The 15,199-nt window shown below is 36.1% G+C and overlaps 1 protein-coding gene across 1 annotated transcript; it reads left to right on the top strand.

Annotated features, from left to right (window-relative positions):
* Window positions 1-6,305: 6,305 nt before the first annotated feature.
* Window positions 6,306-8,170, top strand: LOC136229386 (vignain). The gene is made up of 4 exons (XM_066018144.1): window positions 6,306-6,984; window positions 7,073-7,308; window positions 7,399-7,539; window positions 7,733-8,170. Exons 1-4 carry the CDS (start codon window positions 6,534-6,536, stop codon window positions 7,994-7,996), a joined length of 1,092 nt encoding a protein of 363 aa, XP_065874216.1. The 5' UTR covers window positions 6,306-6,533; the 3' UTR covers window positions 7,997-8,170.
* The last annotated feature ends 7,029 nt before the right edge of the window (window positions 8,171-15,199 follow it).

The raw sequence follows: 15,199 nt of genomic DNA, 5'->3' as shown, positions 1-15,199 counted from the left end.
TAATCAATAATATGCCTTCTGCGTCTCTCGGCATTCGTTAGAATCCGACCCTGTAAACACAACCAAGCAAAGGATTGCTTGCGTTGGGTAACATCAATTTTCAACAACCTTCTAAAGCACGGTCTATCATTCAAATGTCTTTTCTTGTCGTTAATGAATCCATAGGCATCCTTGCAGGAGAAGGTATTATTAGTATCACTCCTCCATCTTGGCATACATATATGTCGGTATATACCTTGCAACAAGAATACCATGAAGCTGAAGAAGAATATTTTCATCAAAGTAGTGTTCTAAGATATACCACCACCATCCCCATTAGGATAAAAAAATTTAGCAACTTTAAAATGAGTAATAGAATCTTCGTCGGGACATATCACCTCATCTTGAAATTTATGATTATCAAGACAGATATCGTTCCAAAAGGATGTAAATTTTCCGTTATCAATAGTCCAAGAAATACCTGAGATGAACTTATCAAATATAGTAAGAATGCTCCGCCATAAGTGAGAACAATTGCTCGCAATTTTCAAGTTCCCTACCAAATATGATTTCCTTGCAATATTTATTGGCGAGAATAGAGACCCAGAAAGAATGGGGTTCCTTTCAAATTTGCTAGAGGAGCTTCATAAGCAAGACATGATTAGAGTCAGTGGCCTTACAAATACCAATTCCACCTTTGCTTTTGGGGAAGCAAATAATTGTCGGTCCCTTGTAATGTGAGAAGTAGTTCCTAAGGAGGGGTTAAGGAACTATTTAAAATTTTTCTTTCAAGGTTGACTTGTATTAATTTTGACTTAAGATTTTTCTCTTAAATTCTTCAACACGGTGATATTGAGTGAGGTCAAAGGCAACTTTAGTTAATCAAAGACTAATGTTGCTTCTAACATTGAGCCAAGAGATAGCACTAGACAGTCTATTCCTGAGCTCATCACCAAATCACACAACTCAATATATATCAGTTAAGCGTTTTACTAGGCACAATACAAATCAAGCAGATAAGGAGTTAAGGTTTAGAGAATATTACTTAGCAGTTTTATCCTGGTTTGGCCTCCTGCCTACATCCAGTCCCCGGAATCCTTCCGAGCTTTAATCTACTACTGAGCTCTTTAAGGTAGAGCACAAACCTCTTACAATAGTCAACGAGTATACAAAGTACCTTCCTCTATATCCTATACTCAACACTATTCTACCACTGAGTGCTAAAACCGAGCAACTCAATATCTCCTAACAATCTTTAGACTTGATAAAGGTTTTTGTTCTAAATACACGGAACAATTTAAATGATCTAAAATCTAATCTTTTACACAGAATGAGAATGGGTGTAAGATTTCTTTGCTTTGCTTTGGAACAGAACTTCGAGTGGGAATTTGGCAGCGTTTCGACTTGGTGAAGATCTGCATCGAATGAAGAAAATGAAAGGCCTATTTATAGTGACACCTTGAGCCTTCGGTTGTTTCGAAATTCAAAATAACCGTTGGAGGGAAACGGCTCTACTGTCCCTTTCACTCCTCAGTGCTCAGTGTCTTTGGCCAATAAGAACATCACCTTTTCTGTGTTGATCAGTGCTCAGATGCTTTTGGTCAGTAAGCATCAGGTTGTCTCTCCATTTATGGCAAAGTCTCCTCGACAGCTTTCTATTGCATCTGAACTTTTCCTTAATTGGATTAGCTTTTTCTCCAAGTTGGTTGAGTCAACTTTCGCGTTGTTAGTTGAACTCAGTAGCTTCGTTGTGAAGGAGATATCCAGTCTTCTGGATCTTTCTTCTTGCTGGGCTGAGTTGTTGCAGCAGGCTTTAATCCGATTTGACTTTGTCTTGGGCCTTGACCTTACTTAACGATCTTTAGGTCTTGGTCTTAATGTCTTTCAAAACTTATGAATTAAATATTTAAACAACACTTGAACAAAAACATTAGTAACAATTAAATCAAAGCATTTAAATTTAATGTGTTGGAATATTTTATCATAGGGATTTAATTCTAATTTGAATAATTTTGCCAAATCAAAATCATTGTAGAAATACGTTTCAACAATAGTGTCCTAAGGAACCAAATGGATTTTATGCTCATTCTCTTTATTTTCCTAGAGAATGCCACGACTCAACTTATCAATTTTATTAAGAACACTATGAAGGAGGATAGCTGTCTGCATAACATGATTGAGGGAGGCCAAAGTAACAGACTGAAAGAGAGTATATGACCAGCTAAGGATAATGAATTCGCTTTCCATGTATTGAGTTTTGATTCTATTGATTGTCTCCACAAAAGTACTTGAGTTGACCCTACCATGAAGGAGTGGCGCTCCCAAATATTTACCTAAACACTAAGTGAGAGGAATAAGAGAGGCGTGACTGATCTGACATGCAAAGTTACTAGAGATATTTTTAGACATATAGAGCTTCGAATTTGCAAGTTAATCTTCTGGCCTAAGGCACCACAGAAAGAATCCATTACCACCATAAAGTTTTTTATTTGTTGAATATCAGCTTCAAACACAAACAAGTCATCAGTAATGAAAAGGTGGCTAAGCCTCAGACTATTATGAGAAAGCTTTGATATGATAGATTTTTTTAGCATTAATAACATCCATCATAAGATGGCCAAGCCTCTCTATGCACATCATAGACAGATAGGGAGAAATGGGCCCCCCATGACGAACACTTCTGGAAGAATAAAATGTGTCTGAAGCTTCTTCATTAATAAGAACTCGCATATCGAACTGGAGCTAAGACAATTATAGATAATTTTTCTCCAATTCTCTGACACCTCTGCTAACAGAAGAGTCTCACTGATAAAATCCCAATTCAACTTATCATAAGCTTTTTCCATATCAAATTCGATAGCAACTAGCCTTTTCCTACTTTTTTTATACACATTGAATGGATAACTTCCTCGGCAATGATGATATTATCAATAATTTGCCTGCCTAGGACAAAGCTGGAGTGATTAGGCGAGATAATGTCAGGATATAAGAATTGAAAACAGTTGGCAATAATTTTAGTTATCACCTTGTACATTACATTAGATAAGCTTATGGGCATGTACTGAGCATGGGAAGTGGGACTTGGGATTTTCGGCACACGCATTAGAAGAGTTTTGTTGATAGTAGCTATAGATTCAATACCATCAAACACTTTAAGGATAAAGGCACACAAATTAGAATTAACCACTTCCCGATGTTTTTGGCAAAAGTATGCAAAAAGGTCATCTAAGCCAAGAGCCTTGGTTAGGAGATATGAGTATTTTACAGTCAGAAGTACACAGAGTTGCGAAAGAATGTGTGATTAGAGAATGACTTTTCAACAAACCAAACTACTTTCAATCCGCGTTTTAAGTTGGAACCTGCTTCCCCAAATTGAGAAGAGAATGACATAAAAATTTCAGGTGAAATCGGATAGTTCAAGAACAAAATTTCAACAGATTTGTATTAACATCAATTATAAAAGGCTTGAAGTTTCCGTTGGAAAAAATAAAACACAACAAAATATCAAACTCAAAAAACAAAAATCTTTTTCGGCCTCTCTTTTTCTTCCTTTTTTCTTATCGTCTCCTTGCCTATTTCTGTAAGTGTTTCCACATTTTTCAACCAAGATCCCAGTTTTATAATCTAAGCCCTTATCTAAGATTCTACGATCTACGCCAAAAGTTCTCAAGTTTCTAAGTTCGTCATTATTATTTCCATGTTTTTAGTTCAGTTCCTCAAAATTCAAATTTGTTTTCATTTAAGTGCAACTTCTTAATGGAATTGTCATATTTCATTTGTTATCTTGAGCTTTATGTTATTTTCATTACCGTAATCAAAACTTTTCAAAATAAATGAACATAAGAAAAATTTAATTCTTTAAGTTGATTTACATTTAGTGGTCATTGCTTAAGATTTTCGAGTTCTTTAATATTTTGCCCAATTGTTTGTTTTTAGAAGTAAGAAAATTACAAAAACAAAACATAAATGTCGGAATCAACTTCCTTAACACGCTCGCAAAAACAAAAAATATAAATATTAAAATTGGCAATATTTTGAATATATATATATATATATATATATATATCAATAGAAATATTTCCACAAAATCATGCCACTTGTAGCATGAACCGAATTCTAATTTCCTTACGGGGCGTTTGGTATTCTATTGCGATAGGGATAAAGATAAATGTTGGGACATGGATAAGGATAAATGATTAGGATAAGGATAAAAATATGATAGTCGAGAATTATTATTCAATGATTGGTATGTGGGATATGGATATGGATAAAATAATACATTTTACTATTTTAACATTATTTAAACTACATAACATTAATTTGAGGGATAATATGGAATTTTCTATCTTATTAAAATCGCAGGATCATACCCCACCTCCTTATACCACCCCCTCCCGGGTATAGGATTTGAGGGATAAGACTCATATCCCTCTCTTATCACTCTAACCTATCTCTAAAACAAACATGAGATAACTCATCTCGGTCTTTTTATCCTTATCCCCGTATCTTTATCCCCTCTAACAAACACCTTGTTAGAGCATCTTCAATGGAGTGTAATAAACTATTCATTATACTTCTTCATTAAACTCTTCTCCATTGGAGTTAGTTTAATATATTGAGCACTTATATCAACCATTCAATAGATATTGAGTGGTTTATTAAGTTTTTTTTACTATTTTTATACTACATCCATTTCATATTACATGTCTTTCTACAGACTCTTTTTTGTTTCATTATATATGTCATTTTATATGATCAATACACGTTAAGTCAGGTTTTTTCTTGCTATAAAACGCGAGTTTATGAAAATTAATTAGAATAATGAACTTATTATAAAATAAATAAATAGTGGAATCAATAAATAAGGGTCAACAAAGTATTTTTTCTAATATCGTTAATTTCTATACAACTCTCTAAAACGACGTGTAATATGAAACAGAGGGAATAATATTTTTTTATTTTTAAAATAATATGATACGTTTAATTAGTGGATCTCTTGTGATTGGTTGGATCCCTTATGATTGAGTGACTATAGAGTTTAACCATTAGAGTTAATAGTATAATAAAATAAAGTTTATTAAAAAAAATCTTACAACAATGATGTATCATATATATTGAGTGATTGTAGATATGAACTAACGTAAAATATGATCAAATTCTTGTATTATTTCTTTCTCCCAAACATACTCTAAGATATCAGAATAGAATTGAACTTCATCAAAAGAGACGGTTGCAAAACACGATGCTAAATATTAAGCTTTTCTTTACAGTAACGGCTCAAAAATAAATATAAAAAGAATACACTTCAAAAATAATAAGAAAACCATGAGAAATAAAATCCTAATAAAACTATAAATGGATGAAATTGATTACAAAGAGCATGAAAACCCACAAAAGGTATAAAAAACACAAAAAAAAAACAATGAAACACATACTTCTTGAAAATCAAAATTCGCAAAAGAGTAACTGCAATCCGATCTTTATCATTCAGACCCTTTCGAATAGTCAGATAAGGATCATTTCTTTTGTTGCAACCACATAGATCTATTAATCTATGTATAAAATAAATCGTTTTCGCACTTGCTAAATGCGAAAAAGATATAAATAAAAGAATAATTGAGAATACATACAATTCAGACAGATATAGACATCGATAAAATATATAAACACTGAATAAAAAACAATAAAAAAATATACAATTAATCTAGTGGAAGGACGAAGAAAGAAAATTCATTCTTTTTCCTCAAAGTAGATCCACTTTGATATGGAAAAAGAAAAATGAGAATGAATAGAAGTTGCTTTGAGTAAGATTTTTTTGAAAAACTGGTTAATGTTTGTTTTTTTTTGAAACAAAAACTGGTTAATGTTTAGATAAAAGAAAAACATTATTGAAACATTACATACTTATCTCGGCAACTGCTGTAATTATTACAATACCAACTTGATTTTATACAACTACTTAAAAAGGTAAACATAAAAAGCCGAAAGCCAAAAAAATAGTAATTCGTCTCCGACAAGCAAACTTCCATTTTGTACCAAAAACTATAACCCTTTGTGTGACATTCGCCTAATTTGGTTCCATAGCAAAATTTAAATATATATTTTAGGGAATGATTTTCAGTTAAAGGTTAGACAAAAGGTCAGTTAGAAAGGACTTTCATTTCCCACTTATGAGTCATCATCTTCAATATAATTTCCCTACTATGACAACATTGCGTGATTCTCAATATTTCAATTATTATTAGTATATCATATCCATCCCTTCAGTTTCATTTAATTGATTGCTCCATCATTTCCACAAGTTTTCTCTATTCTATCCTTTTCTGCTTCACTTATTTGAAGATTTTTGCTTGCATACATCAAAATCCCATATCCTCTTACCTTCTTCTCCATTAATGCTTCCTTCCTAACCCATCTTCTCCTTAATTATTATTCTACCTAAGTCTAGTTGATGCCCGTAAGTAACCTCTATCTTCTTCATCTACTACTCTTCTTCTATATATACAGCATTACCTTCTTTACTTCCCATTCCATCAATACTACTAGTTTAAACAATGGAGACTTTCAAGTACTTTCTCCTACTTTCACTTTCATTGTCTTTGGTTTTGGGGTTAGCTCAGAGTTTTGATTTCCATGAAAAGGAATTGGAAACTGAGCAAACTCTGTGGGATATGTATGAGAGATGGAGGAGTCACCACACTGTTTCCACCAATCTTAATGACAAACATCAGCGATTCAATGTGTTCAAACACAATGCTCTTCATGTTCACAACACTAACAAACTTGATATGCCTTACAAGTTGAAGTTGAACAAGTTTGCTGACATGACTAGCCATGAATTCCGAACCATGTACGCCGGTTCCAAGATCAACCATCACCGCATGTTTCGTGGAACCCGAGGAAACACGAGTACCTTCATGTATGAGAACGTGGGCCGTGTCCCGACTTCCGTTGATTGGAGAAAGAAAGGGGCCGTCGCCCCTGTCAAGGACCAAGGCCAATGCGGTAAGTAAGAAGTTGGTCGAGTGTATTACTCCAGGAGTATGGTAATAATAATTAATGTTGTTGTTGTCGTTTTGAATGTGATATTCAGGTAGTTGTTGGGCGTTTTCGACCGTGGTGGCAGTGGAGGGGATCAATCAGATTAAGACAAGTGAGCTAGTGTCTTTGTCTGAGCAAGAATTGATTGACTGTGACATTGAGCAGAATGAAGGATGTAATGGAGGATTGATGGATTATGCATTTGAGTATATAAAGCAAAATGGTGGATTAGCAACTGAATCTGATTATCCTTATGAAGCTGAGGATGGAACTTGTAATGTTTCTAAGGTATATATATAGCCTATGTTTTTAGTTGCTTCAAAACTTTTATTTATTATGGAACAAATTGATTTACAAATTAAGTTGGTGTATGGTCAGGAGAATAGTCCAGCAGTTTCCATTGATGGATATGAGGATGTGCCTGAAAATGATGAGAGTGCATTACTTAAAGCAGTGGCTAACCAGCCTGTTTCTGTTGCCATTGATGCTGGAGGTTCTGATTTCCAGTTCTACTCTGAGGTAAAATCATATATTTATCATTCATTATTTTCATTTGGGTTGATTTCAAATAATACACTTTGTTTCACATTTTTGGAAGATCGGTACTTGTAGTTGACAAATTTTTTATTTTTTCAAATTTGGCTAATTCAGATAGACTAATATTAAATCTATATTTAACTCATTTAACACTAACTTGATAATTGAAATGAAGGGAGTATACAGCGGAAGTTGCGGAACAGATCTGGATCATGGAGTGGCAATAGTGGGATATGGAACAACTGTAGATGGAACAAAGTACTGGACAGTGAAGAACTCATGGGGAGCTGAATGGGGAGAGAAGGGTTACATTAGGATGAAACGTGGAATCTCTAAGAAAACTGGACAATGTGGAATAGCTATGCAGGCTTCTTATCCAATCAAAAGCTCTTCAACTAATCCTCCAAGAATCAAGCCATCTCCCAAGGATGAACTCTGAATTGCTCATTGCTTACATTATATAGCAGTTTCTCAATAAAATTCATAAACATGTATACATAAACAAACACTGTGTTTTCTGCTTTAAGATTGAATAATATCTTTCAACATTGTTCTTCAATTCAAACATGTAATTACAGTTTCTTGGAGAAATATTATATTTTTAGCATTAGTATTTTAACGACTCTATTCAGGTGATCTACGGCTAAAATTCTTAGCAAAGAGCAGCCCTAAACGATATAAATAGGAAAAGAGCAATAGGAAAAGAATGAACTAAATCAAACACTCGAAATAGAGAGGGTGAGATCCTTAACAAAGAGCAACCAGCCATGGACTGAATCTCGCATCCGGAAAAATAGAGATTAATGGACTATATTAGTAAAATGGATCATTTATCATATAGTTTTGCATTTTAAAATTGTAAGATCCATTCACCCCTCTCTATTTCCAATATGGTATTCAATTCATCATTGTTGCCCACATATCCTCATCTTTCAGAGTCGCTGCTTCATCACGACTTTCACTTTGGAGCCACCCTCGGGACCAAACGGTTATAAATATAATATTATTTTATTACCAGAAAAAAAAAGCTCTTGGAGATTGAACAAATCTTTCTAATATGCAATTACAATTTTTGGGAAGAACATATTTTTTTTATCATAATAGGACTGAATTCTTGACACGAAAAAGACAATCTACAACCTATTTGATAACTGTATTTGACACAATTATCGTTTTTGTTAGTCATTTATACTAAATATACTAAATAGATTTGTTCATGGGTTGGGTCAGGCCGAGCTCGGCCAGGCTACATCGGACTTATTAATAAAAACTTCTACCCAAACCCAACCCAACCCGTACTAAATATGTTTTGGGCTCGGGCCGAGCTGGGCTAGATCAGAGAACCTTAAGCCCAGGCCCGACCATACTGATTTTTTTCATATATAAATTTCAATTTTCATTTCGATTAATTTTTTTTATTAAACACTTCAGCTAAATTACAATTAATAATATGAAGAAAAAAAAAGTGAGGTTTAAAGAAGAATGAGATGGGATTAGATTAGGCGAAACGTGAATGGGATATGGAGATGGAGGGAGGTTATCAGGCCGAATGTGAAAAAAAAAAACAATCAGATGGTATTAGATTAGGTTTGTTCAGGTATGTTTTATATATTAGGTTGAAATAGTTTTTAGTTTTATTATTATTATATATTATTAATAAAAGTAAATATATAAATAAATTTTATAAATTTTTTAACAGGATACGAATAAGTTTTAGACTTGAATGCAACATCTTTATATTTGAGTTTTATTAATTAACATATAGATTTTAATAATATATAAACAAAATATAAATATATACTAATATTTTACGGGCCGAGCCAGGCCGAGCTAAGACGGGCTTTTATAATAGATTCCAAGCCCAACCCCTAAATTGATGGGTATCTTCGGGCTTGGGCTGGGCCGGGCTAGATAAAAATTTAGTCTGATCAAGCCCGTCTCATTATCTACGAGTCTGGACGGGCTGAGCGGGCCATCGGGTCCATGAACATGTCTAATTGTTAAATTTATACTTTAGTAACTGCTATCTTATCCTGTATTTTTCATCTGTATGATTTAGTCAGTTGCCTCAAGTGGTTATTTAAATCACTGATTTGTAGGATGTAGTTATTGAACAGTTATTCTGTAACTGTGCTTCTGCTGTATTTAAACTCAGTATCACATCAATAATATATATACTTTCCACAGCAAATTGTGTTGTTATAAAATCATCTCATTCATTTTCCAACAAATGGTATCAGAGCTCACTTCTTGACGGACTTGTGAATTTGTTTTTTTTTTCTCTCTTCTTCTTTTATGGATTTGTCGGAAACTCCATTTACTGCATTAGCACCACCTGTTTTCAATGGTGAAGGCTATCATACTTGGACAACAAGGATGGAAGCACATCTAGAGGCTAATGATCTCTGGGAAGCTGTTGAAGAGGACTACGAAGTTCCTCCATTGTCCGATAATCCAACTATGGCGCTGATAGGGGTCAAAAACCCCTATCTTTGGGTAAGGTTTTAGGACGGTTTTTAGTGTTATTTCGTGAATAAGCGATCAATTCTCGCATTTATATGCTTTTGTGTGAGTTAGTTAGAAATTGGAAATGTTTTATTAACTTTTTGTTGTTTGGGCTCGTTTTCTGATCATTTTAGGCAATTATGGCCAAAATGGCATGTATGTTATAATTCCGTTATCTTTAATAGCGAATTGATCCGCCAAAAGTCGCACCAAACGGAGCGTTTGCTTAAAATGAGCGATTGGCGGGTCAATTTAGCCTTGAGACTAATGCTATTTGGAGTTTTCGTTAATGCGCAGGGATAAGTTCGGGCGAAAGTTACATCATGGGACATCGAGCAACCGTGCGGAAGCGTGCAGGGCAAAACCGCTCGTCGGACTGGCCTTTTTAGGCCAGCTCGCCGAGCAGGCCTCTAGGGGCCTGCTCGGGCGAGCTGGGGGCCTGCTCGGGCGAGCTGGGGGCCTGCTCGCCGCGAGCTGGCCATGCAGGGCCAGCTCGCCGAGCAGCGTGCCCTTCTCGGCGAGCTGACCTGCGGGAATTGGTCAAAAATATCAGTTTTGCGCCCACGACTCCCACCTGCATAAGGACACGAAATAGGTCAAAAAGGGGGCCCGAGCTACATCTATAAATAGAACTTTTCCATTGTAAATTAGATATCTTTATCTTTGTAATTTTCTTAGCTTTCACCTTGAGAAATCCTCTCCACCTCCTTCATATCCTTCAAACCTCCATTGAAGACACCTCCGAAGCTTCGCTCACCGAGGATTGCTCAAGCTCCATCCTTAAGTCCTAGGAAGATGCCTGCATTGGTAGATAGGTTCCCTGAAAGGGATTTTTCTTCTTTTATATTATGTCTAGCCTCTGATCCATGTTATGAATCCTAGGCTCATTGTATCTTCGTGACAATACTTTTCATCTTTGATATATATTATAGTTTTGTTTATTCAATTGTTTTATTGCTTTAATCTTTGTCTTACGCTTTGTCTGATTGGTTTAACTCATTCGATAATCCCAACATTAAGTTGGCACATATTGCGAGCTGAATCTGACCTAGTCAGCGCCTATAGGATTGACGACCCTATAGAAGATTAAGCCCAAATTGCTGAGCCTTAGAGCTAGTTTCGGCCTTACAAGGGAATCACGAACTAGGGACCTCAGGAGGATAGGTAGGGTTAATCGCCTCGGACACAAGTGACTTAGATTAGGTTTTAATTTCGTTGTCTAAACAATCTATTTTCATTATCATCGTATCCCTTCATGTTCCTTCGGATAATTACATTGGTAAAAGATCACCTAGGAGTAGTTTAACTTAATTAGGGGTAGAGTAACTTAATTAGGCGTAGAATAACTTAGTTAGAATTAGATAACTTAGCTAGGAGTAGATTAACTTAAGCAAAACCAAACTCAAAACCCCCAAAGCCTAGATAACACCTGAAATCAAGTAGCTTGATACTTGCAAAAATAAATCCTGTGGATGATACCTGGACTTTTCTAGAATTTTATTACTTGATAACAACGGGGTACACTTATCCCTTAGTGAGTCTTCTTACGGAAGGCGCATCAAGTTTTTGGCGCCGTTGCTGGGGATTTATTTCTTCTACAATATCGAACCAAATGTCGATTTGTTAGTTTAGGCGTTCTTTGTGAATATCCTTTGTTTATATCGTTTATACCTGTTTATATATAATTCTTTATAACTTCTATACTTGTTCATAACCATATACTTTTACTTATCAACTTTTGTGCTAGAACTTCACTTTTTCTCAGCATTCTCTGATCAATGAATTGGCAAGAAAGAGTCGAGTGGCAAGCTCAAAAGTTTACTATCCCATCAAGACAATACATTCATGCCCTGGAGAATGAGGCTCCCAATCCCTCCATGGCCGAGTTAAATAAGAACATGGATATCTTGATGGCGAAACTGAGCCTCAACACCAATGAAAGTGTAAGTTTTGTGGGTAATCACCAAAGGTATAATTCTAACCCTAATTCTTACAGCTTTTATGGTAGTGATTGGAGGAGACCTCAACACTCAAATCTATCCTACGGGAACCCTAACATGTTGAGGCCTCCAAATAGGTTTGTTAATGAGCACAGGGAAAACGAATTAGGAATGTTCCCTTACGAACAAGCAAGCCAAGTTCCTCCACAACCCTTTAGCTCACGAGATGAGGTGCTGTCCCTTTTGAAAGGAATATCAGCCCGACTTACAATCAACGAGGAGGTTTGCAAGGACTTGAGCAACCAATTGGCTCAAATAAACCATGAGATGCAAGAGCAATCTCGAGATGCTCTCCCAAGCATAAAGGAAAACATAGAAATCCCACAAAGGGAATCAGCTCAAGCCATCTCCTTGAGGAACGACAAAAAGGTAGAACCAAGCCCACTGTCACATGCATCACTCAAGGTAAGTGAGGAACCGGAAGCGGTAAGCAACCCCGGTTCAAAACCTAAAATCCTAAATCATGTGATAGAAATAAATGATCAGATCGAAGCTTGTTTATATGAACTACCTTTTCCTCAAAAGTTAGAAAAGTTTGGATTTACTCCTTGTTCAGAAGTTTTCATTCTCTTCGACCTACCAAGAGAATCCAAAAGGGAGCAAACCAAACGTTTTCATAATCTGTTTAAATTTGGCCTCTTGTTTTTATTTAACTCATTTGAGGCTCCTAATCCGTTTTGTAGGTACGGATTATTTGTTAAGGAATTCGAGTTCCTAACGTGGATAGAAGCTTATACTTAGGAAGGAACTCTATGTCGAGCTAACCGACTATAAAAGTAGCGCTTCTTGGGAGGCAACCCAAGTTTGAATACAACTTTTCAGGTTTTTTACTTTTTAATAAATTTTATAGATATACTTTTAGGTTGGTTTAGTTCTTTTAGGTTTTTATTTTCAATGCTCGGGTTAAAAAAAAGGCGTAATTTTTCCCCGGGCGGCCCAGCTCGGCGAGCTGGGCATTGCCGCCCAGCAGCCCGCTGGGCACTGCCGCGCAGCCCGCCGGGCACCCCAGCTCGGGCGACATAAGCAACAGTTCGGGATTTTTTTTCCGAACGGAGCTGAAAAAAAATATAAATAGATAATAATAAAATAAAAAAAATGGCACCGCAAATCATCAAGTTTTTGGCGATTGCGATAAAATCAGTAAGTTGTCTTCTCCACCCTAACTTTTTGCACATACGCTTGATGGTTTTAGATGTAATGTTGGAACTTATTGCATATTTTAAGTGTGAGGAGGAGGGGTAGACAAACTTACAAAAATTGGTATAATTTTTAAATTTGTGCGGCGTCGTGTCTAGTTTAGTTTAAACGTTTTCGGGTTTTATTTATGTTTTTTCATGTTTAGGACCTAAAACCGTGAACCTCCTTCGAATCTAAACTTCGTTATTTGTCCTTGAGGGCTGAGAACCGAATCTAAGATTGCATGACAACTAGTTTAGGTGTAGGACACAATCCTTGTATCTGTAAAAGCATGAGCTAAAGTTTGCATTTAGACCCTACTTTTGAAGAAATGCTAAAATCATTACTTAGGTAGATAACTTAAGAATTGAAGGTATGTGATATTAAACTTGAGTTTGGGGAGAACTAGTAAGCACAAATTTGAAACCCAAGAACTGTGAGTTGAATTTGAGCCCAAGAGCGAACATCAAAAAGCTCTTTTTCTTGACATTTTTGTGTGAATGCTTTGACTTGTGGAAAGATTACAGATTTTGCACCTAATACTGAGTTGAACCTACATGCGATGATTTGAGATGTTAAACGATGAATCAGCCTCACTAGAATTAACCCTTTTCTTTACCTTATTTTCTCTTTTTCATCCACTCTAGGAAGCCCCTTTGAGCCTGTATTTTTGTAGTTTGTAGATTTTTCTTTCGTTCTAACCCAAATTTTTGCAAACCATCACTTGGTTTGTTGCTTAACCGGAGTTTTTGCAAAGCTCGCATTGAGTCTTTGTTTTCTTCTAGCGCTTTATCCTTGTTTATAGCACCATAGTAGCAAGCCAAAAGGCTAAAAAGTGAATGAGCATCACTATCCAAAAAGGAAAAAAAAAAGAGAAAAAGAAAAAAAATAAAATAAAAGAGACAAACAAAAGAAGGAGAACCATATCTCCCAAGTCTTAAAATTAGTTGTTGTACCTTTAACCCTCTAACCACATTACAACCCCAATTCGAGGTTGTTTTTGATATCATCGGAGTCATATAGCATAGTAGAGGAACTCGGATGAACGTGCAAAATCAACGTAATCCTAAGCAAGAATATAAGCCGAGAGTAAACACTTTAGCCACCAAAATTGTGTGAAATGAGTGAACTACCTATGGTGAGGTGTTTTACTTAGCTATCCCCTTAAGCTCGTTTAATTGAACATGTGTCCTTTTTCTTAAAACATATGACCTATGATAATCGAAATGCGGCTTTTGGATATCGTGTCTCTACTTTGTATTTCCGAATGCATGTAATTACAGATGCTCGAAATTGTGTCAAGCACCTAGTCAAACCGGGAGGTTTTCTAGCTTGCTTGTGATTGCGGGTTTAGTTTTTTAGTTTACTTGGGGACAAGTAAAGTTTTAAGTGCGAGGAGGTTTGATAGGGGTCAAAAACCCCTATCTTTGGGTACGGTTTTAGGACGGTTTTTAGTGTTATTTCGTGAATAAGCGATCAATTCTCGCATTTATATGCTTTTATGTGAGTTAGTTAGAAATTGGAAATGTTTTATTAACTTTTCATTGTTTCAGCTCGTTTTCTGATCATTTTAGGTAATTATGGCCAAAATGGCATGTATGTTATAATTCCGTTATCTTTTATAGCGAATTGATCCGCCAAAAGTCGCACCAAACGGAGCGTTTGCTCAAAATGAGCGATTGGCGGGTCAATTTATCCTTGAGACTAATGCTATTTGGAGTTTTTGTGCATGCGCAGGGATAAGTTCGGGCGAAAGTTACATCATGGGACATCGAGCAACCGTGCGGAAGCATGCAGGGCAAAACTGCTCGTCGGACTGGCCTTTTTAGGCCAGCTCGCCGAGCTGGCTATGCTAGCTCGCCGAGCAGGCCTCCAGGGGCCTGCTCGGGCGAGCTGGCCATGCCAGCTCGCGACGAGCTGGCCTTTATAGGCCAGCTCGGGCGAGCTGACCTACGGGAATT

Source organism: Euphorbia lathyris, chromosome 1 (assembly GCF_963576675.1).
Source record: "Euphorbia lathyris chromosome 1, ddEupLath1.1, whole genome shotgun sequence".
In the NCBI taxonomy this organism is placed as follows: Eukaryota; Viridiplantae; Streptophyta; class Magnoliopsida; order Malpighiales; family Euphorbiaceae; genus Euphorbia; species Euphorbia lathyris.
This window is presented reverse-complemented; position numbering and strand designations above follow the sequence as displayed.